At 36.1% G+C, this 23,277-nt stretch overlaps 1 protein-coding gene across 4 annotated transcripts in view; it reads left to right on the top strand.

Moving 5' to 3' along the window:
- Window positions 1–23,277, top strand: part of XRCC4 (X-ray repair cross complementing 4) — a 211,176-nt gene that overhangs the window by 84,445 nt on the left and 103,454 nt on the right. For all 4 annotated transcript variants that reach the window (XM_053664416.1, XM_037142965.2, XM_053664414.1 and 1 more), the window contains exons 5-6: window positions 6,670–6,819; window positions 7,833–7,939. In XM_053664416.1, the coding sequence (XP_053520391.1) occupies window positions 6,670–6,819; window positions 7,833–7,939 (257 nt within the window). The remainder of the gene's footprint in view (window positions 1–6,669; window positions 6,820–7,832; window positions 7,940–23,277) is intronic.

Genomic DNA, 23,277 nt, shown 5'->3' on the forward strand with positions numbered 1-23,277 from the left:
CCAGTGGATTGAGCACGGGCTGCAAACCAAAGGGTCACTGGTTCAATTTTCAGTGAGGGCACAGGCCTGGGTTGTAGGCCATATCCCCAGTGGGGGCCATGTGAGAGGCAACCACACATTGATGTTTCTTTCTCTGTCTTTATCCCTCCCTTCCCCTCTCTAAAAATAAATAAATAAAATCTTTTTAAAAAAAGAATATTTTTCTATTTAGGGTCTTTTTAAGGCAGTCACTGAGATTGTTTTTATGGACATTAGTAAAGTATATATGGGGGACAGAAGTAAGTGAAGGGTTTTATCAATATGTGTATAGAAAAATGAGATAGACTAAAAGAATTATTTATTCATTCATATTAATGCAAGACACATAAAATTAAGTTTTAATACCTGATCATATTAGGCTGTCAGTTTCTACATTAAGAGAATAGTTCTCTTTTTGTTCTGGATTAATTTTTGTCTTCAATCATATAAAAATAGTGAAACCAAATGAAATATATATAAATAACTAGGATACCATACAGAGAAATAAGTTAATTTTTCTCTTTAACTTCTATTTTATTCGTGTTTGAATTGATATCAAATATCTGTTAGAATGCATGTTTTGGGGCTTACTTATATGTGAAATAAATCAAATTAAAGGAGAGGTACTGTGTTTGTGACAAGCCATTACATTTAAAACTCAAAATACCCTCAGGATGATAGAAAATTTGATTCACAAATTGCCCACAGAAATGCAGGCTGGGTACTTGGTACTTGAACAAATTGCTTTAAAATGTCTGCCAGAGGTTGAAGGAGGTTATCTCATCAGTATTCAACACCACCGCCCTAGAATGGAAAGCAGCAGGGAGCAAAGATGAGGGACTGTGCCCTGGGTTTAATGTGTGAGGAGTACATTATAGTATGTGGTCCACAGATGCTGGATTTGCTATTTCCGAACTGTAAAGAAAGTGCCGTTGTGCTTTTGTGGCAAATGGTTTTCTATTTGGTGAAAAGCTCAGTGATGTACCTTATCACCTGTCTTACTGTGCTCTGGTTATTCTTTTTTCGTAAATACTGGACCAGACATCTTCTTCAGAGGCTGAAGGTATGTGATACTGAGGTGACACTGCAAAGTGAGAGGAAAGAGAGTCTAGTCTAGAGAATTCTAGGTTTGTAATTATGTATCAGATGTTAGATTAGTAACTTTCATTTACAAGGTGTGGCTAAGTAGGAGTACATGGAACACAGAGTTTCTTCTTGAATTATTATTTATTAATTATTGTATTATTTTTCATACGAACAAATGTAAACCTACTTTTGCACCCCCCCACCATATTTTCCAAATTTGGGTTTGGTTTTTTCTATTAAATGAGAAAGAAGCTATTTTAAGAAGCTATAACTGTATCTTGGTCATGGCCAAGCAGTACTGCCAAACCTTCCTTAGTGTTCCCTTTCAACAGCCTCACTAAACTAGAAAATGAGCGAAGGATCTGCAGCTCCAGCTTCCATGAGCTAAGTATTGGGTTGGCCAAAAAGTCTGTATGGTTTTTCCTGATCTCAAATGATGTCTCAATTTGAGTGCTATCAACTTCAACTGGACTACTCAACCGTGGAGCATCATCCAGTAAGAAATCTCTAGCACCAAACTTTGGTAACCACTTTTGACACATTAAATCAGTCATAGCACCTTCTCCATTTACTGTAAAATCTCTTTTTGCATTTCATTTGTGTTTTTACCTTTCTTAGGATAATAAAGATATTGCTTATTTTCTTCCTTAAAATGGCTACACAAAATTCACTAATTTTGATATGTTATTTTTTAATGTGCTCTGGTATGACAGCTGTCACAATACAATCTAACAAAATTGTTTCAAATGAAGTTAGAGATAACTAAGTGCTACTAGAGCCATCCTATAAAAAAAAACAAAAAACAGCTTTTTGGCCAACCCAATAGTACTGATGAAGAGTCTTTAGAGAGATTAGAAATGGGACGTGCATATACTGAATTAAGTCACTGAAGACATGAAAATAGCCTCATTAGTTGGGACCATCACGTTAGGTCTGGTCACAGTTCAGTTTTCTGGGTGAGCCCTGATTTCTTTTATATCAGTGTTCATATATGATCCAATTATTTCCTCCCCATTATTGTTCCAGACAGTATGCCTGGGGGAGGGTAAGGAGGAGGAGCATAAAATAGGTGCAGAGAATTTCCTTATAAGCTTGGTAGATAGGTCTCAAATCTATTTAATACACAATAGGATATTATATAAGCAAAAAACCCAAATCATGAAAAATGTTCATGATATGTTAAGAGAAATATGAAGTACCAAAGATAATAATATCCTTTTTTTGCAAAATATATCTTTAGATAGAAACTGTCTAGAAGGAGAAAATGAAATTTTAATAGTCTACATCGGGAATTATATATTAAATTTTACTTTCTTTTTGGGGTATTTTGCATGTATCTAGGTATTTTAATATGCATTATTATTATAATCAGAGCCAACTCTAAAGCTATTGTTATTTGGGATGACAGTGGAGAATCAATAAAGCTGGAATAAGGCCTGAAGAATTACAGTATGATTAAAAAGAATGAGCTTTAATGTGTGGACAATACATTTATTTACAGGTTTTTTTATTTACTTTTTTTAATAATTATGGTCTTAGCTCCATTTTGAATAAATAACATTACTAGATTAATTTAATTTTGTATAGTTTTGATAGATAAAACATTAAAAATATTATAGTAAATCCTTAGGTTATTAGCTATATTTATTTCACTGGTTTTTCCTATTTAGTTTTAAATAACTCTTATGTTGCATGTTACTGAATAGGCCATTTGTTTGCATTGAGACATCCTGTTAGAAACTCTCCAGTTTTATTCTCATTGTAGTTATTAGACCTATAATTTGAGGCAGTGTTCAGCAGATTGAATTGGGTTGACATACATTGAATCATTAGAATAGAAGAAACCTTGAAAGCTCTTCTATAAGAGCTTTCTGCCTTTAAGCTAGGATCACATTATATCAGGATGAATTCAGTCTGATTTTTAAAAACCTCAAGAGATAGATTCAGCTCCCCTTGTTAGCCCCTTCAGTGAATAACCACAGTCAGAAAATTCTTCCTTCCATCTATTGGTAATCGAAGTCCTTCATGGTGTAGTTGAAGGCCATTTCCTCTTGTACTGTCCTCGGAAAAGATGAGGAACAGCTGTTTACCATCTTCTTCAGTACTTAAGTCTTATTAAATCTCTTTATCACTGCTTTTTTTCCCAGTTCTTTTTAGCATTCTTTGTCCTCTGAACTCTATTCATATTTTCTTTTGCTGTACAACTGTGACTTGAATATAAATTTGGCCAGAGCTGATTGTAAATACAAGGATTACTATACAAAGTACCACATGTTCACATTTATGTGTGTTGTTTCATTTGGGGTTATTTAATCTATGGTTTTACTTTAGATGTTATACCTGCATGAAATTACCTTGTTTCTGCTCTTCTTTTTGTTTTTTTTAACTTGCTATGCTTAGAGTCTTTGTTTTTCCACCCAGAAATATTTTATTTTGAATAGTCAGTATTTTTCATGTTTAGTTATCCTTTTAATTGTTTTTAAAAAATTACTATCTTTTGGTTCAAGTTCCTAGATACCACAGACCTGTTACTAATTAAACTTAACATACTGTTCTGTTTTCCTAGTCACCATTGAAAGGATGAAGCATCACGTATGTCTTGCCTGTTTAAAGTGATTGATGGTTTCATCAGGTTTGAGGTTTGCCTTGGAGATGATTCTTGGACTAAGGGTGGTCTGATCTAGTTGTATTTGTGTTCTCCTTTAGTGTCACTAAACTTAGCAGTGAATCCCATGTCTCTCCTCCACTGAATATCCTGCTTACTAACAGCTGTTTAGTTCTTGAGGCAGAGGGTTGGCAGGAGTCTAGTAATGTAGAGGGCGTGGTGATACAATGCCATAAGGGAGCACTGACGTGAAGTACAGCTGATGGGAAATTGTAGGGACCTTTCAGTAACTGAATAGCGAATAAAAGGATAGCATTCTCTGAATTTGTTTATAAATTGATAATTAAGAGTAAATTTATTTCTTGAAACTGTTCACAGTAATACTCTGTCCCAGCTAACTCCTACTTCCCAGCTATGTCTAGAAAGTGTTATCCAGTTAAATGATCAGAAATTTAGTTGTGCATGGGCCTGCGAACCAAAGGATTGCAGTTCGATTCCCAGTCGGGGCACATGCCGGGGTTGCAGGCTGGTTCCCTGCAGGCCAGTTCCCAGCAGGGGACACACAAAAAGGCAACCACACATTGATGTTTCTCTCCCTCTCTCCTTCCCTTCCCCTCTAAAGATAAATAAATAAAATCTTAAAAAAAAAAAAGAAATTTAGTTGTAACAAAATCCTAAAATTTTGCTAAACCCAAGCAAGGGTAACTCAGAGGATGCCATTCATTCTCTGGAGTTCACTCTCCTACTACAGCAACGTTGTTGCCTTTGACACAGTGTGTTCGTGACACTGAGTATTTGGATGAACAATATTTTAGACAAATTATGATATTTCATTTTTAATTCATGTTGATAAGTGCACATACTCTTTCAGTCAGGCATCATTGCAGTGTTTTGTATGTATATTACATATATATTTAACTAAGATAAATTACTTATTGATTACCACTCTTAAAATTTATGTAATTAATGATAGCATATGAGATTTTTATAAGTACCGCACGCTATCCGATTGTGTCACCCACTGGAGCTCCAACATACGAGAATTTTTAGTGTGCCTGTTTATAATTGGTTTTTACTTTAGGTTTAAAGTATTTCATTATTATATACTTAAATATTTTAATGGCATGTATGTTCTTTTTACCTTTTTAAAATTTTTGTTACTGTGTTACATTACAAAAGAGTACAAGAAAATGGGAAATAATACTCACATAACACTCCGCATCTGAAATACAACTGCAGGGACATGTTTCTGCCTAAAATAAGGCATCAGAGCCGGCAGCCCTTCAACTCTGGTCTCTCCCAGCCTGCCCCCCACACCTTTCGCCTAATTTGTTTCTCAGAGGGTTTTGCTTGGTGAAGAAAGTACCATTATATTAATATTTACCACAAATTGTTTAGAAGCTTAAGAAAATGAAAAATATTTCTAGTGACATTGGTGGCTAACTGTTAAAGGAATGAAAAATATAAAATTCAGAATCACTGGCTCTCCATTTCCTTGTAAGATATCCATATTAACTCACTGACGTGATTCATTTATCTCATAAATGTCTAGTCAGTGTCTGTCGAATGTAGAACTCTGTCCTAGGCACTAAGGATAAAGCAGCCAATAACACACACAGGCACTCTGCCTTTGAGTCCACAGCCAATGACTATGCTATACGAATACTGTAATTTTTCCCAGAAAACAATGTTGCCATGTTTCTCTTCATGCCAGGAGAGGCCCTAATTCTGTGGATGGATATGTTGTTGAAAGCATAAGGGCATGTATATCAAAGGTATCAAATTTTGACATTTTTGTTTCTAATTTCACTGAAAAAAATTATATTTAAAATACAGATTTTATGTTATACTTTATTCAAAATATATTTAAAATATATAAAATATCATAAATATATAAATCATTTATAGTGAAAATACTATGATACCTGCCTATAACAACAAAAGCATCAATGAACAATATGGTCAAGAGAAAACTAGGCAGGGGTAGACTAAGTTTAAAAGCATATTTTACATAAAATAATTTATATTTAGACCTTTAAGTAGATATTTATTTATGGTATGTGTATATGCACATATCAAGTACCTGCAACCTCTGCTAGTTTCTTTCTCTGGGAGATCAAAATTAGCACAATCTCTTGTTAGCTCATTTAAATATTGTGGAAAAAATAGAAATGATAGAGAATTTTATGTTTTATCATATGTATCTAAAATTGAAGATAGTGTTTTACATTTGCTGTTTCATTACCCTCTTCTTGGAACTTTCACGTTGTGCACTTTCATTTGTTGTGTGTGTGCGTCCGCGCCTGTGGGTGGGTGCAGCTGGGTTATAAACTGGAACTGGGGAAGCTGTTCTTGGCCTGGAGCAGCTGATGATCTATTTGGGGAAAACAGATTAGGCAAATCACTGAATCACCAAACAAGATCCTGTTGCTATTACAGTAATGTTAACAAAGCATAGGAAACCTAGGCTGTAGTTAATCCTGTTTGAAATTTGTCATGTAGAAATATTCATTCAGAAATAAACCAGAGATGTAAATGAATTATTGCATTTAGGCACTTAGATGTTTTAAAAGTTTTTTTTTAATATCAATTTTCGATGATTTTTAATTGTATTTTTTCTTGAAAAGTTTTCCTAAAATCATCTTCAGTAATAGATTATTTTTAGACTTAAAATTTTTAAAAGATCTTATTTATTTATTTTTAGAGAGAAGGGGGAAGGGAAGGAGAACGAGAGGGAGAGAAACATCAATGTGTGGTTGGCTCTCATGTGCCCCCTTCTTGGGATCTGGCCTGCAGCCCAGGCATGTGCCCTGACTGGGAATCGAACTGATGACCCTTTGGTTCCCAGCCCACACTCAATCCACTGAGCTACACCAGCCAGGGCAGTAATAGACTTTATAATATTAATGTTAAGAAAATATGCGTGGTTTATTTTTTGTTGTTGTTTATTTACATTTTAGGTTTGAAAAATGCGTGAGTGCTAAGGAAGCTTTGGAGACCGATCTTTATCAACGGTTTATTCTGGTGCTGAATGAGAAGAAAGCAAAGATCAGAAGCTTACATAAATTGTTAAGTGAAGCTGAAGAACAAGAAAACATGGAACATGAAAGGTATTTTGACCTTTCTGCTTGAGATGGCAGGTGCATCAATTTAAGTGGAACTTCTTCCCAAGTGCAGTGAAAGTTAGGTGCCATCTTTTAGTAACAGGAGATATGTGGGGTTGGATGCTCTGGCTCTTGGATGCAGAGGGGGGTCGTTCTCAACATCATCTCCTATGTGTGCCCAGCTGTCACACCTACACCTAAACCATGAAACTGGCAGGAAGTTTATCTAATATTATTTTTTTTAATCCATAGATGTCACTAAGAAATAGATTAATTAAAAACTTTAATCTTCTGCCCAAGTACGGAGTGGTACACACATTTGTGATCTTGATGTCTAAGTAACAGTTGATTTTAGAACCAAGTGGTTCTATGAGTGGATATGTACTTGATTTTTAGGGAAGAATCATAGATGACTGAGAGCTGGTATGGCTTGGACAATTTTAGCTATTTTAGGCATTTGTAATTATAGGTTTGGGTCTATTGTCCTGAGCCTAAGAGAAAACATAGGTTCACTAATATTATAATATAAAGAATATAACATTTGATATCACATGGTCCTATTTCAAGTGCTGGTCTGGCACTGATACTTACTGCTACATGACTTTGGGCAAGTTCTTTAAATTCTCTGTGCCTTACTTGGGTATCTCCATAATAGGAATAAAAGTACTTGGCTCAGAATTTTCAGAAGATCAGATGAAAGGCAGAACTGCTTTGAGAGCAGTAAAATACTGAACACTGTGACCCACAGAAGAAGAGTATTTCGGTAGATGAATGTGACAAGAAACTGATTCAAGAATTATAGTGAGCACTCAATTACATCTAGGTTAGCTACAAGGTAAACTTCTTCAGAGAGTTCACATGTAGTCTTTGAGGTGCTTTCCTCTTGGTCATATGAGTATATTTCAATATATATTTAATTATAATATTTTCCCAGGGATATTTTCTACGATTCCTAGTGAATTTGATATCTAGCCAGGGGTTAGCCAATACTTTATAATTCTAACTTTCTCTTTTCCTAGGAAAACTGCCACATGTTCTGAAATGACTGCTGACAGAGCCACAGTCTATGACGAAAGTACTGATGAGGAAGGTGAAAGTCTGCCTGATCCCTCAGTGTCATCTCCAGGTAATAATTACGTTCACTTCCTGTTTTGAATATTTCACTTGGGCTTATCACTGTAATGACAATAGTCCATAATAAAAAACGCAATGAAAAAAATTCTCTATAAAAACTCTTCAGACTTTTCGGTCTAAAACCTCAAATACTAATGTTAACCATGAATATTTATTGTAAAATGCAGCAATTCATTAGCAACAACAAAACAAGCGATTGTGCTCGCATACATACACACCAAGGTACATTATTCTTTGTTAAACAAGGCTGGGTAAGCAATAAGCAATATATGCCTTTGTACTAATTATCTCTAGCTCAAAGCTGGCTGCCTATAACACTTGAGATTGAATCTAGCTAGAGCTATGGGTGAGTGAAATGGAGCAGGGTGATCTAGAATGCTTTATATCCTGAGGTTGAGACCTTCTCAATGTTCAGAAAAGGGATTCTAATGGGGTTAGATGATGTCAGACAAAAAGGAGAAATGTCCCTTAAAAGTACCTGAGTCTTTCTCAGTACCTCAGGTCAAGTACCCAGCTAGCACGTTTTTCAACGCACTATGGATTATTTTATTAGAGTTTTATAGATTCTCTAGAGGGAGAAGCCCCTGAACTCATATTATACTTATATGGTTATAATATAAGCCTACTATTCTCTTCATTAATGTTTGATTCATTTATTTAGCAATTATATTTTTGAGTCTCCATTATGTATCAGAAACTTTTCTATGTAGTAGAGAAGAAAATACGAACATTTCTGCCTTGGTGGAGTTTGAAATCTAGTCAGACAATAACACAATGAATAAATTTAATATAAAATATGTTAAGTGCTAAATAAAATTGGGGAGAGATGATAGAAAATGCCAGGGTGGGCATAGGACGAGTGTTGGGACTTTGGGCAGAGCACCAGAAAAGGCCTCCCTCAGTCAGGAGACGATAAGTCTCTCTGTGGGGAGAGCATCCAGGCACGGAGAACAGTTAAGTACAAAGGCCCTAATGTTCAGGCAGTAGACAGAGGAGCTTGCCTGATGGGATCAAGCAATAATGCTGGGGGCACTGTGGATCAAGTTGAAGGATGAAGATAGGGAGGACTAGGAAAGGAGGTTAGAGAAAGGCCAGATCATGTGCAGGGCCTTATGGTAATGATTTTGACTTTTACTGTGAGTTGTATTGGAAACTGTTGCAGGGTTTTAAACAATCAAGTAACATAATCTGAGTTAAACTTTTAAAAATTTATTAAATGTATTGGAGTAATGTTGGTTAGTAACACTATATAAGTTGTAGGTGTATAATTCTATAATACATCACTTATAAATTGCATGGCGTGCTGAACACCCAAAGTCTAGTCTCCTTCTGTCACTATGTATTTGAACCCCTTTACCCTCTCATCCTCCCCTACCCTACCCTGTTCACCTCTGGTCCCCACCATACTCTTTGTCTATCAGTTTGTTTGTTTGCTTTGATAATTTGTTGCTTTCTCTTTTATATGCAATATAAGAGTGAAATGATATGGTTCTTGTCCTTTTTTGTCTGGTATTTCACTTCCTCAATGTTGCTGTTGGCCTATTTATTATTCTATAACATGTTATTTAGCTTCCATGTCTTTGCAAGCTTTTCAGGGTTCTTCTTGTGACTGATTTCTGCTTTCATAGCATTGTGGTCAGAGAAGATGCTTGATATGATTTCAATCTTCTTAAATTTATTGAGACTTGTTTGGTGTCCTAACATGTGGTCTATCCTAGAAAATGTTCCATGTGCACTTGAAAATTATGGATTTTCTGTTGTTTTGGAGTGAAATTCTCTGAAGATATCAATTAAATCCATTTGATCTAGTGTGTCATTTAAGGCCACTGTCTTCTTGTTTACTTTCTCTCTGGAAGATCTATCATGATGTCAATGGTGTGTTAAAATCCCTGACTACAACTGTATTTCTGTTGCTCTCTCCCTTTATGTCCAACAAGATTTCCTTTACTTACTTAGGGTTAGGATATGTAAATGTTCACTAGGATTATATCTTCTTGTTAGATTGTTCTCTTTATCATTATGTAGTGTCCTTATTTTATCATTATGTAGTGTCTCTTACTGTAGCCTTAGTTTTAAAGTATAATATGGGATATAAGTATTGCTTCCAGCTTTTCTTTCCTTTCCATTTGCATGAAATACCTTTTTCCATCCCTTTACTTTTATCTTTGTAGATCTTTTGATCTGAGGTATGTCTCTTGGAGGCAGCATTTTTATGTGTCTTGCTTTTTTATACATTCAGCTACCCTGTGTCTTGGTTGGAACATGTAAGTCATTTACATTTAAGGTAATTATTGATAGACATGTATTTAGTGCCATTTTATTGTTAGACTATTTTCCTCTGGTTTTTTTTTTCTTTCTCTTTTTTCATCTTCTTCTAGCAAGCTTTTTAACAATTGTTGTAGGTTTGGCGTTAACAAACTCCTTTAGCTTTTTTGTGTCTTATTGGCGTTCCGTTGTATGTAACTACCTGCTTTTCTCTTTCAGCTTTTAGGATTCTCACCATGTCTTTTAAGCCTTACCATTTTAATTATGATATGTCTTGGGGTACGCCTCTTTGGGTCCAACTTGTTCAGGACTCTCTGAGGTTTCTGGACTTGTATGTCTTTTTTCTTTATCAAATTAGGGAAGTTTTTGGTCATTATTTTTTCAAATAGATTCTCCGTCCCTTTTCCTCTCTCTTTTGCTTCTGGTATGCCCATTATATGGATGATGTTAGGCCTCATGCTGTCCCAAATGTGTCTTAAGCTTTCTTCATTTTTTTAAATTCTATTTTTTTTCTGCTCCGCCTGGATGTTTTCTTCTACCTGGTCTTCCAAATCACTGATTTAATCCCCTGCATCCTCTAACTTACTGTATATTCCTTCCAGTGTATTATTTATTTCAGATATTGCATTCTTTATTTTTGACTATTCCTTTTTTATGGTTTCTTTCATTTTTTAAATGTTGTTGAGACTTTAACTTATAATCATTACTCTAAATACTTTATCTGATAAATTGCTTGCCTCTATTTCATCTAATTCATCTGGAGATTTCTGTTTTTCTTTCTTTTGGGATCAGTTTCTTTGTCTTCCTATTTTGATTGCCTCTTTGTGTTTATTTCTTTCTATGTATTATGTAGATCTACAAAGACTGATCCAGACTTTTGTCAGACGCTGCTTGTGACTGAGCATGGACAACCTGTTTGGAACTATCAGCAATCCACAGTTTGTGGCTCCCACTGCTGTGCCATTGTGTGTGCAGAAAGAACCAGACTTTACACCAAGGCTAGCTTTTGCCAGCATTGGGCCTAGGGGAGGGTCAGCTAAAGTCTCAGAGCTTCCAGAGTTCCACGTTTACCTCTAGGCTTTCTGTTAGGCCCTAAGAGTGAAAGTCTTCCAGCAGTACTTTTCAGCAGCAGGTCTGAAGCACCACAGAGTGTGAGAGAGTAATTCCTGCAGGTGGGGCCATTGCTTCCCCTCAGTTTGATGCCATTTGGAGGGGAGTGCTCTGCCTGACAAAGGTGGCTCCCATAGGATGGAGAACAACTCAGTATAGGGATCCTGGCGGCTGTTGTTTCTGTTCTCTCCCCAGAGCCACCAACTCCAGACTCTACCAAGTGTCTCTAGTCCAATCTACTCTCCCTCTGCCAGAGCCCAAGTTAAGTGGCTGCAAATGAAATTTTGTGCTTCGACCCTGGAGACTCTAAGTGTCCAGCTGTCTCTCCCTGACAGACAGAAACACTGCTGCCTTTCACAGCTGGATGTTACCTGGGTTTCTTTATGCCTCTGGTGCTGGAACCTGGGAAGCCCAGATTGGGGTTTAGACCCCACACTTGTCAGGGGGAAATCTCTGGCCAACCCTTGAAATATCCCTCCAAGACTTCAGCTGCCACCTATGGGAGCCCAGCCAGCCCTCTCACGACTCCTCTGCACTCCCTACCAGTCATATTTTGGTGAGTGGCTTCTTCTGTCCGTCCATGGTTATAAGGCTTCCCTCCAGTTAGTGTTCACTTGGTTATTCAGGATGTTTTTTTCTAATTTTTAGTTGTAATTTCAGATTGTTCTTGGCAGTGGGTTAATGTAGCTTCCCTCTACTTACTCTTCTGCCATCTTGGGTCCTCTAGTTTTCTCTTTTAACAGGATTAATCTGGCTGTGGTGTTGAGAATAGACTATAGGATGATAAGCACAGAAGATATAATAGATGTAAAGGTATATCGATAATGGATGAAGGATGAGAGTGTCTTAGATCAGAATGAAAGCAGTGAAGGTGATAACTGGAAGATTCTCTAGGTATGTTTAGAGGCAGCAGGATTTGCTGATGAAGTATATGTCATGAAAGAAGAATACCAACAATGATAAGTTTGTTGGACTAGAATAATTAATATACCGAGTTGACTTACTGAGTTGGGGAAGACTGAAAGAAGAAAATTAAATATTCAGTTGTAGAAACATTAATTTGGACATATTGAAAGGGAATTGGATATACAAATTTGGAGTTTGTTGGAGGATACCCTTTCAAAGATATAAGTAAAGATGATACTTAAGGCTGGCTGAGATACTGAGGGAGATAGAGAAGGGTACTCTGCCCTAGTGCATTTGCATGTGCAGGTGTGAGTAAGTGAGGAAACCAGCAAAGAAGACTGAGAGGGGCCAACCTGGAGGTAGCAGGCAAATACTGTTAAGTGTGGTATCCTAGAGAACAAGAAAGTATATGAAAACATTGATCAACTGAGTTAAATGCTGCAAATTAGGCATGGAAATAAGGATTGAGGATTGAAGGATTTAGCAACCCAAGTGTTACTGAGGATCTTAATAGAACATTTTCAGTGGAATTATAGGGAATAGGAGAGAATAGGAGGTTGAAAATCAATGAGAGGAGAAAATTGGAGAGAAGACAAAAAGCCTAAGCAACACTATTAACCAGTTTCACTGTGAATCAAAGGAAAGATTCAGCTTAGCAGCCAGAGGGGGGAGTGGAATCAAGAGGGTTGATTTTTTTTTCTAGGTAAGAAAAATAATACAATATTTGCATACTAATGGGAGTAAATAAGGAAAGATGGGGGAAAATGTCCAGGCAGTAGACAGTGGTAACAATTGCTGGAATACTGTCTCAGAGTAGATAAAAGAAGATGGGATCAAATGGACAAGTGGCAGGATTTATTTAGCTAGAAGCATGGGCTTCATGACAGGAAAGAAGGTAGAATAAATGGACAAAGACACAGGAAGGTATCAAATTGTAGTCAGAGAAACTTACTGCTGTGGATTAAATTAGTTGATTGATTAATCTGACTCTAATTAGATATGAATTGCATCACACAATCCTGCTTTTGTACATCAGAGTTAAATTTCCTCTCATTTGGAGGCTATGCTTGGTTTACATTAGTGACCCATTTAAAATGAAATCATTCTTTAATAATAAATTGTAATCAAAAGCTCACAAAGAAAATCTGTATGCTTTCCAGCTTAAACATTCACAACTTTTATTAAATACAATGGCCTTTGATTTTGTTCCTTATTCAGAGCATCTCACCAGCCTTTGAAGTAGATGAAAATTATTTTTGAAGAGAAAATATATGGTTAAATTTGGGTATATAAGAATGGGGTCCTTTATGTGTTCACTCTCTTTTAAGCAAATATTTTAAAGTTCCACTTGTACTATTTTAAATTTGGCAGAATTTCTCTTCTCTTCAAAAATGTTTACTTCAGTGCTTTTAAAAAAATTTTACATGAGTCTACTTTCTTTAACTCATACCAGTTCACTATGTATTTGATTTATAGGTCTCTTATTCTAATTTTCTTGTATTTAATTGCTTTTAGCAAGTTTTTGGTGTCAAGAATTAATAGCATTTTATTAGAAGCCTTACATATTCTTTCTCTTCTGCTTTAGTGAGAAATATTGAGGAAACTGAAGTTTGTTTGAAAATATGTACTTTAGATTTAAAATGCTTGATACTGAATTAAGAACTAGATTCCATAGATCTGAGTGAAAACATTGTTAAATACCAAGGTGAGCCTCTTTATAATTTACTGTATTCCATAATTTATTCTTTATCAGAGACAAAAAAAAATTTTAGACCGCAGGATTTTTTTTTAATCACAGCTTTGTCTTCTGGCAAATTACATATTATTGTTAGGTGCTAAGGGTAGAGCTGTAACAATGTCCTTCTACACTTATTCTGCCATCTTGACAATAAAATACTTATTCTTAGAGCACAAGTAAATATGCAAATCTGTTTTACATATTGCAGCTACATGGGTACTTCTACAGTAAAACCAAGAGGAAAAGAAATTGATGAGATTTAATATATTTACTCTCTTTCAGAAAGCCATTTCTTGAAAAAGTTAAATGTTTAAGTTGGTAGTAATTTTTATTTTGTAAATGTATTTTCATGATCAGTTATTAAAATCACCAATTTTTTCCATGAGTTGTTTGCATTATCACCCTATGCCTATATGATAAAAGAGGTTTCAGTGAGACCAGGATCATTTATTGATTCCATGGTATGCATTCAAGGAAAAAGTCTGTTTATTTTTGTTCTTGTATCCAGAAGTAGGGTAGGGGTATTATAGATATTATGAATAAGCAATCTGTTTTATTACTTTTTCTCCAAAGTTTAAATTTTTTCCTATCATTAGGATTGTTGAGGCAGTAACTAATGACAAGTAGTCTAATCTAGTAAGCTACATCGTGCTCGTATGAACCACACCATATAGTATGAAAAACCTTTATTCATTAACAGTTTATTAGTGAAAAGGAGGTCTCTGAAATATTCTAAAATCTGACCAATCACAGTCTATACCACCCCACAACTACATTTTATATTTTTCTGTGGCAAGATTTACTTTCTTATATCTAAAGTTCCAGAATTTCTAGATAGGTAGCAGTAGTATTACAAACTTGATTTCTTTACCTGCGACTGCATACTAAGGCCCTAGAGAGCAGACATATTTCACTGTTTGTTTGTTTTTTCTTATGAAGATCATGATAGAGAGGGTGGTTACTGATGTCTCCATAGCTCGACTCCTCTATTACAAAGGAAGATGGGTCACTTTCACTTGCCATCTAGTTGGCTTTAAGAATTTCCTAGTTAGTCTGTACTCCTCTCACCTACAATGTGTTTTTTTTAATTCATTGGAAACTTGTTAGGTCATTATAGCTATTATAAAACAATCTCCTCTACAAGAAGCCCTCTGTTTTCTTTTTAAAATAAAATCAAGGTAACACCTGGTGTCTATGGTTGTGGAGAAGCTTCAAGTTGAACTAGGGCCCCTGAACAACAGAACCTCACCAGAACACACAGAGGCACACACATGATTAATGTAGCATCCGAGTGCCAGAACTATCAGTAGTACATCTAAGTTGCCTTCATTTGCTCAAAAATATCTGATATATCCTAAAAATAATTTATGCATTTTTAATATTTTATAATCATTTGACATTCTAATAACAGTAGAATTGTATGTGAAAACACTTTTAAATGTATACAAATATTCTAAAAATTTTAACATTTATTAAAAACATTTCTTAGTTGTAATATAATTTAAAATGCAAATGAGTATTTAGTGGAAAAAGTCCATTTCATAGAAATAGGATCTTTCTTGTGAATCACTTTAAAAACTTAGTTGACTCCTAATGAGGAATCATTTTAATGCCTCACTATTATTTTAAATTATTTGTAACTACTTAAATAATCAATATTTTTATTGTAATTATTTCATTAATATAAATGGACTATTTCTTATAATTAGAGACCAATAAAATCAGCCTTCTTTAAAGTACAAGTATGAAAAATATTTATTCTAGAATGTTTTGCTCTTCTAGCTTTGTATCAAAGGTGTACAACCACTAAAAATAAATTACCACTTTTCTGCCTAATTATTAGTCTGAGATTTAGCACATTAGTTTAATTAGTCCCACTTTGTAACCAACCAGAAGGTCCCTGTATAACTATTATCAGTAATTTAGGCTTCTACTTGGTTGGTGGGCTTCCTGAAAGGAAGTGTGATTATAGAATAACCTTTTTAAAAATAAATGAATAGCTATGTCAAACAGCTGATGAATACTGATACAGTAGCTTTTAAAAATGGAGCAGAATCCAACATTTCTAAGTATCAAAGAGCTTGTTGCTTCCCACAGTGAATGTCTACTCACAGAGGGGATAACAACATGTACTGCCAAAGAGATTACTCAGAAGTTCAGCTTTACAATCACAGATTCTGCCCTTAATCTTATCCAGCATGTGTCCTAGACACATCTATTTATAAATTCTAAATGAAAAGCTGGATTTAATAAAACATATCACAAAACTGGAAAAGCATTTTGAGCAAATTTCCTAGCCTTTGTGGGCTTTTACACATTAGTAGTGTTGCTGGAAAATGGCATTATATTCTTTTTGTTATTTATTTATCTGTTTGTTTGTTTAAAATTCTCACCCAACGGTATGTTAATGGGTTTCAGAGAGAGAAGAAGGATTGGTGGGGAGAGAGAGAGAAACATCAATGTGAGAGAGAAACACCAATTGGTTGCCTCTTGTATGAGCCTGGACTGGTACTCACAACCTAGGTTTGTGCCCTGACCAGGGATCAAACCTGCAACTTTTTGGTGTACGGGAGGATGCTCAATTCAGCAACCTGACCAGGGAGATATTTTTTATTGAGAAATCTAGATCTCATATAGTTCTAAATCTTCTATGTAGTTCAAGCTCATTATTTTTCAGATGAAGGAGCAGAGGCCTACAACAGAGGTTAAGTGCATTGCTTTTGGTAACTCAGGAGACAAGAATGAGCAAGTATTGGCTTTCTGTAATAATAAATTAACCAAGTTTCACATCTCTTTTGAGATATTGTAAAACCCCTTGGAAATTTCCTAATGCTAAGGAAATTGCACTGATACAGCAGAGTAATGAGAACACTTTTTCTCTCAAAGAGAAGAGAACTTACTGGTATATAACTTTTCCGGAAGATACTCAGCATCATCAGATTAAACAAGTATGCAGCTTGTGGAGAAAATTCCAGAATCTACATATTTATATCGAGGTCTTCCTCTTGTATTTTTTTATTGAGATATAATTGACATGTAACATTGTGTAAGTTTAAGGTGTACAGTGTGTTGATTTGATTCATTTACATACTGCAGTATGATTACTAGAGTTACCTGACACCTTTCTCGAGTCACATATTTATCATTTCTTCTTTGTGGTGAGAACCATTGCAATATAGTCTCTTAGCAATTTTGATAATGCAGTGTTGTTGAATATAATCACTATACTGTGCTTTCAGTTTCCAGGACTTGTCTACTTGTTGCAAGTTTATACCCTTAAACAATATTCCCCAGTTTCTCCACCCCCTGTCCTCTGGTAGCCACCATTCTACTGTCTGTTTTCATAAATTTGGCTTTTTTAGATTTCACATGTAACCATATCTTACAGTATTTGTCTTTCTTTGTCTGACTTACCTCACTCCCTCTGTATATTAATTGCTTCAGCTTTTGAGTTAGTATTTACTTACCTGAGAACTCTTAAATGTACCAATGGTTGTTAGCAAATCTATGATAATTTCTCTGTACCCTACTGTTAAAATATAACTGATGGATGGTCCTACGCAATTATTTTTATGCCTTTATGTTATTAGACAGGCAAAAAGAAATTCTACTAAGAATATTTGTCTCTGGCTGTGGATGAATGAGGAGGTTGGCAAATTCTCTCCCCCCAAAAGTAACTAGACAAAAAAAAAAAGTCCAAAAATTTCAGTGCTGTAGAAACAGCAATAAGTGTTTATGCTTGAAAAATTACTGAAATTCAGGTAAGAACTGGGAGCCTGTGGCATTCTTGCCTAGTGCTGTCCACATGGTTCTCCCTCCATCCCTCATTCCCTCCGCTTGGTCAGTATAAAAACGTTGCCTGGGAGGCCACGAGGACCGGCAGCCCTCGTGCGAGAACCAGAGTCACTCAGTGAGCAGTGGAGTAGTCATCTCTATGCTGTGTCAATGGGTAATACGTATGAAAGAAAAAATTATGCAGCCACATATTAAACTTAAGCAATTTTTTCTTTTCTGCATAACTTCTCAGAGTCTATAATATGCTAATGTGCATAGTTGTAAAGGGTATAAAGTACTGTGAAACATTCTCAAAATTATAGACCTTAAGGACTTTTTAAATGGGTGCTATTATTCCATGCAACCCATGCCAGAAATCTTGCCTTAGGGGAAATGTCTAAAGATAACAAATGTCTTCCCAGTACAGACTCTGTATGTCCCTGTTTTAAGAGAAGATACACCAAATATGGAAAGAGGATCGTATAATCAAGAATACATTCTCAAAGCGTAGCTTGAACCTATAAGAATAATGTTAAATTTCAAAACATAGAGTGACTTGCAGGAATTCTGAGAACTGTGTAAAAATGGTATTTTTACCATTGTCGTGGTCAGAGGACTGGTCTGAGAATGGACTTAGTACAAATGTATATTATAGTTCACAGAAATGCTACATAAATACAGGGTTTGGCAGAAGTAATGCCTGCCTGAGTGTGGTTGGCAGGGTACGTGAATGGCTCACCCAAGATGGACAACAATTTGAACATTTCACTGAAATGTCATATGGTGTGCTTGGGTATGATATTGCTATGTTACAGAATTACCTGCTTAAAATTTTGCAATAAAATATTTTGTAATAAAAAAGGGGCATTATTTGTGCCAGACCCTGTACTATTTAATTTGGTCTATCTCAAAGTGAATTCTTAACCTCTGGTACTTAGACAGTATTTAGTGGGGGCATGATTGAGTCCCTTAAAATTATATGTAGAATTCTATTTATATATGCATGTGTTAGTTTGCTAAGACTTCTATAACAAAGTACCAGAGACTGAGTGGCTTAAACAACAGAAGTGTCTCATAGTTCTAGAGGCTATTATTAGGCTGAGGTCAGGGTGTTAGCAAGGCTGACTCCTTCTGAGGGCCACGAGGGCAGGATCTATTCCAGGAGTCTCTACTAGGCTTACTGCTGGCCATCTTCTCCCCATGTCTCTTTATATCCTCTTCCCTCTGTTTATCTGTGTCTAAATTTCCCCTTTTTAGGACTCATGACTTGACCACCTCTGTACATGCTCTGTCTCCAAGTAAGATCACATTCTTAGGTACTAGGGATTAGGACTCCAGAATATCTTTTGGAGGTAATACAATTTACCCATAAGAATGGAAGTGTACATTTTTCTGAAGCTAGGGTCTGAGTTTTTCTTACATTTTCAGTAAGGACCAAGTTCTAAAAAAGATTCAGAACCATTGATCTAGAACAGTGATTTTTAGCCTTTTTCATCCATGGTACACCTAAACCAATTAGTGAAATTCTGTGGCACACCAAAAAAATATTTTTTTGCTGGTCCGAATAAAGATATGTATAATTGTAATTGATTTATAATAATAAAAATAATAACAACATCAACAACAAGAATAGTCTACTCTTTCTGTTCCAAAGTGACTTTTAAAAAAAAACAGATGCCTATACTCATAATAAGAATTTCTGGTACCAAGAATTTACCAATCAGACATAACCTTATTATATGCAACATGACCAATAAGATGCAATTCTACTATGTAACCTATATATTTATGGTTCCAGATAGGGCATTCACATTGGATAGCTGTTGTTGTGTTGGCTGTTGTCATTTTTTATTTGATAATCTAAGGGAAAAGAGGTCAGTGCCTCCGACCAAATAGTCAAGTATTGTATGTTTTGAAAATGTTTGTGGCACACTAGGTGAAAATGTGAAAAAAGATTTTTTTAATATATTTTTTTATTTTATTGATTATGCCATTATAGTTGTTCTATTTTCCCCTTTCATTCCCATCCACCCTGCACACCCCTCCCCCACCATTCCCCCCTTTAGTTTATGAACACATGTCTCAAGTTCTTTAGATTCTATATTTCCCCTACTATTCTTGCCCTCCCCCCTATCTATTTTCTATCTACTGTCTATGCTACTTATTTTCTGTACCTTCTCCCCCCTTCTCCTCCTCCCACTCCCCTGTTGCTACCTCTCCACGTGATCTTCATTTCTATGGTTCTTCTCCTGATCTAGCTGTCCTCTTAGTTTGCTTTTGTTTTAGGTGTGGTTCTTCATAACTGTGAGTTTGCTGTCCTGTCACTGTTCATCTTTTTTATCTTCTTTTTCTTAGGTAAGTCCCTTTAACATTTCATATAATAAGGGCTTGGTGATGATGAACTCCTTGAATTTGGTCTTATCTGAGAAGCACTTTATCTGTCCTTCCATTCTAAATGAAAGTTTTGCTGGGTAGAGCAATCTTGATTGTAGATCTTTGGTTTTCATGACTTGGAATACCTCTTTCCAGCCCCTTCTTGCCTGTAAGGTCTCTTTTGAGAAATCAGCTGACAGTCTGATGGGAACTCCTTTGTAGGTGACTGTCCCCTTAGCTCTTGCTGCTTCTAGGATTCTCTCCTTCATTTTAATCTTGGCTAATGTAATGATGATGTGCCTTGGTGTGTTCCTTCTTGGGTCCAACTTCTTTGGGACTCTCTGAGCTTTCTGGATTTCCTGGAAGTCTATTTCCTTTGCCAGATTGGGGAAGTTCTCCTTTATTATTTGTTCAAATAAGTTTTCTACTGGTAGCTGTTCCTCTTCCCCTTCTGGTACCCCTATAATTTGGATGTTGGAGCATTTAAAGATGTCCTGTAGGTTCCTAAGCCTCTCCTCATTTCTTTGAATTCTTGCTTCTTGACTCTTTTCTGTTTGGCCATTATTCGCTTTCTTCTGGTCCACTCCATTGATTTGAGTCCCAGTTTCCTTTCCATTAGTATTGGTTTCCTGTACATTTCCCTTCATTTCAATTAGTTTAGCCTTCATATGTTCCTCTAATTTGTGACTAAAATCCACCAGCTCTGTGAGCATCCTGATCACCATTGTTTTGAACTGTGCATCTGAAAGCTTGGCTATTTCTTTATCACTTAAATTTATTGGCTCTGGGGCTCTGAGTTGTTCTTGAGCCATATTTTGATCTGTTTTGTGCCTGTTACGAATGAGGAGAGGCGCCTTAGGTGTTCACCAGGGCGGGGCCACACAGGTTACTGGCTTGTGATGCTGTCTGTGGGGGCGGGGTCAGAGAGGGAGCAATGACGGTCCTCTCCACTCATCCGGTCTGTCTCACCGCTCGCTGCTGCCTGTTTATCTGAGCGCAAATGTGGGCCTGCGCAGTCTGTCTCAATGCAGGTCTCTTCACTGGTTTATCTGCGCGCAAATGCAGGACCTCAGACAGCCAGCTGTGCCACGCCTTCCCTGGGTCCGCCCATAGCCACCCCGCACCTGGGATCCTGGCCCTCGGCAGCTTGCATGCCACCAGGGTCGGGGCATCTTTTTTGCCCAACCCGCTCTGATGCTGGCTTCGCCCCTCTCACTGGTTTAGCTGAGGGGTCAGTTGTTTTTGGACTCTATATTGTTCAATTTTCTGTGGTTTGGTTGCATTTATTGTTGTTAAAACTTTGTTGTTTTTAGATTTGGTTGTGGGAGGAAACAAAGTGTTTCCACCCACGTCTCCATCTTGGCGGAAATCCCTAAAATGTGAACATTTTAATTTAGGAGAACGGTGTTAAAACTAGAAAAGATGGAATAACACTTGTTAAAAGGAAATTGAGGCTTATAATAAATGAGAAGATGAGATGAAAAGAGAATAACATTCAAATAGAAGCTACACCACCCTCTGTCCGTACATTGGACTGGAGATTTGTCTAGAGTTGCATTGCTCAGTAAGATAGCTATATGTGGTTCTTTACCATTGGAAGTGTGGCTATTTGAAAGAAGGAAAGAAAGAGAGGTGGAGGGAGGGAGGGGGGAAAAAAAGAAAAGAAAGAAGGAATGTTGCTAGTCTAAATTAAAATCTTCTGTAAGTATAAACCATACATTGAATTTCAAAAATTTAGTATGAAAAAAGAATGTAATATATCTAATAAAATTTATATTAATTATACATTTAAGTAATATTTTGGACATATTTAGTAAAATTAAACATATTACTAATATTAATTTTATTTGTTTCTTTTTTACTTTTTGAAATATGGGTACTAGGGAATTTAAAATTCCATGTATCACTCACATTATGTCTCTATTTGACACACACTGATCTTACTACTTGAGAAAGTTCCATCTCAGGTTGATTGTGTGATTCTGTACAAGATTTATATGATCATGGAAAAGAATTCAAATTGTACTACCAAATGTCTATGAAACTATTTTTTCTTGAAACTCTTATTGTAAGTTCATGAAATCTGTAGGTGGGTATAGATAATTGTAGGTATAATTGAGTACTTCTACCTAAGAAATGCAAAAGGAGTTGCCCTGGTTTTTTTTTCATTCCTTGTAGTAAAGCAGACTTAAGAAAGCCTGGATCGTTTATCAATTTGTCCTTGGAAAATGAAACTAAACATTTTTACTGGCCCTGTAAAACTGCAAGCCATGACTTGGTTGAGACAAAAGGTGAACTAATGCAGCAACAACCTCTAAATCAGCTGCATGTCTGTAACATAAATGTAGGATTTTCATCCCTCTGTGCGTGTGACAGGGATCTCTGCCACGTACAGCACATCTGGTTCCTTGAGCCATTTCATCAATGTCACCCATAAGGCATATATATAAGATCAAAAGGATAGAGAAGGTTACCAGTGATGAGGTTGTAGAATATTGCCAGCCCACCAGCATTGATGTGATTCTTGCTTCAACTTAACTCTGAGGGTCTGGGGATGTGTGAAGGATAGATATCAGCAGGCTTGCAAAGCAGGTTCCAAATGCCTGATGTAATAGAAGAGAACAGTCACAAGGAGGGTGGGCAAAAGAAAGATACGAAGTGTGATCCTAAGTGCCAAATTTAAGCCTTGTAAAACTCGGGAATGCTGAGAAATAGTAGCTACAGACACATACACTCAGGATTTCATAGGGGTCAGGGGTAGGGTTATAGTTTGGGAGAGCAGAACAGAAAGGGACTCAGAGTACTGAGGCACATGTTACATTTTAAGCACAATTGCTAGCCATAATGATCATATTGTTTATTAATACAAATGAATAATTTGGACTAAATCAGAGGTTGTAAACTGTTGATCCTTGGTATGATCTAGTTCACATACTTTATTTTTCCTCTGATGACATAAGTGTTTTAAATGATAAATTTGAATACATGTAAACAGAGCATAGTTTCCCTAGTTTTCTGCATTCCTCTACACTCCCTCTAATCTTAGATCTGACTCTTTTCATTCATTGATGTCACTTGTATGAGTTCTCTATGTATTTGAGCTTATGATCCCTGGAAGTTGATGGTTATACAATACTAATGATGAGCATCACAACTAGTTCTTC

Source organism: Artibeus jamaicensis, unplaced genomic scaffold (genome assembly GCF_021234435.1).
Source record: "Artibeus jamaicensis isolate MK-2021 breed Jamaican fruit bat unplaced genomic scaffold, CSHL_Jam_final contig_373, whole genome shotgun sequence".
NCBI lineage: Eukaryota > Metazoa > Chordata > Mammalia > Chiroptera > Phyllostomidae > Artibeus > Artibeus jamaicensis.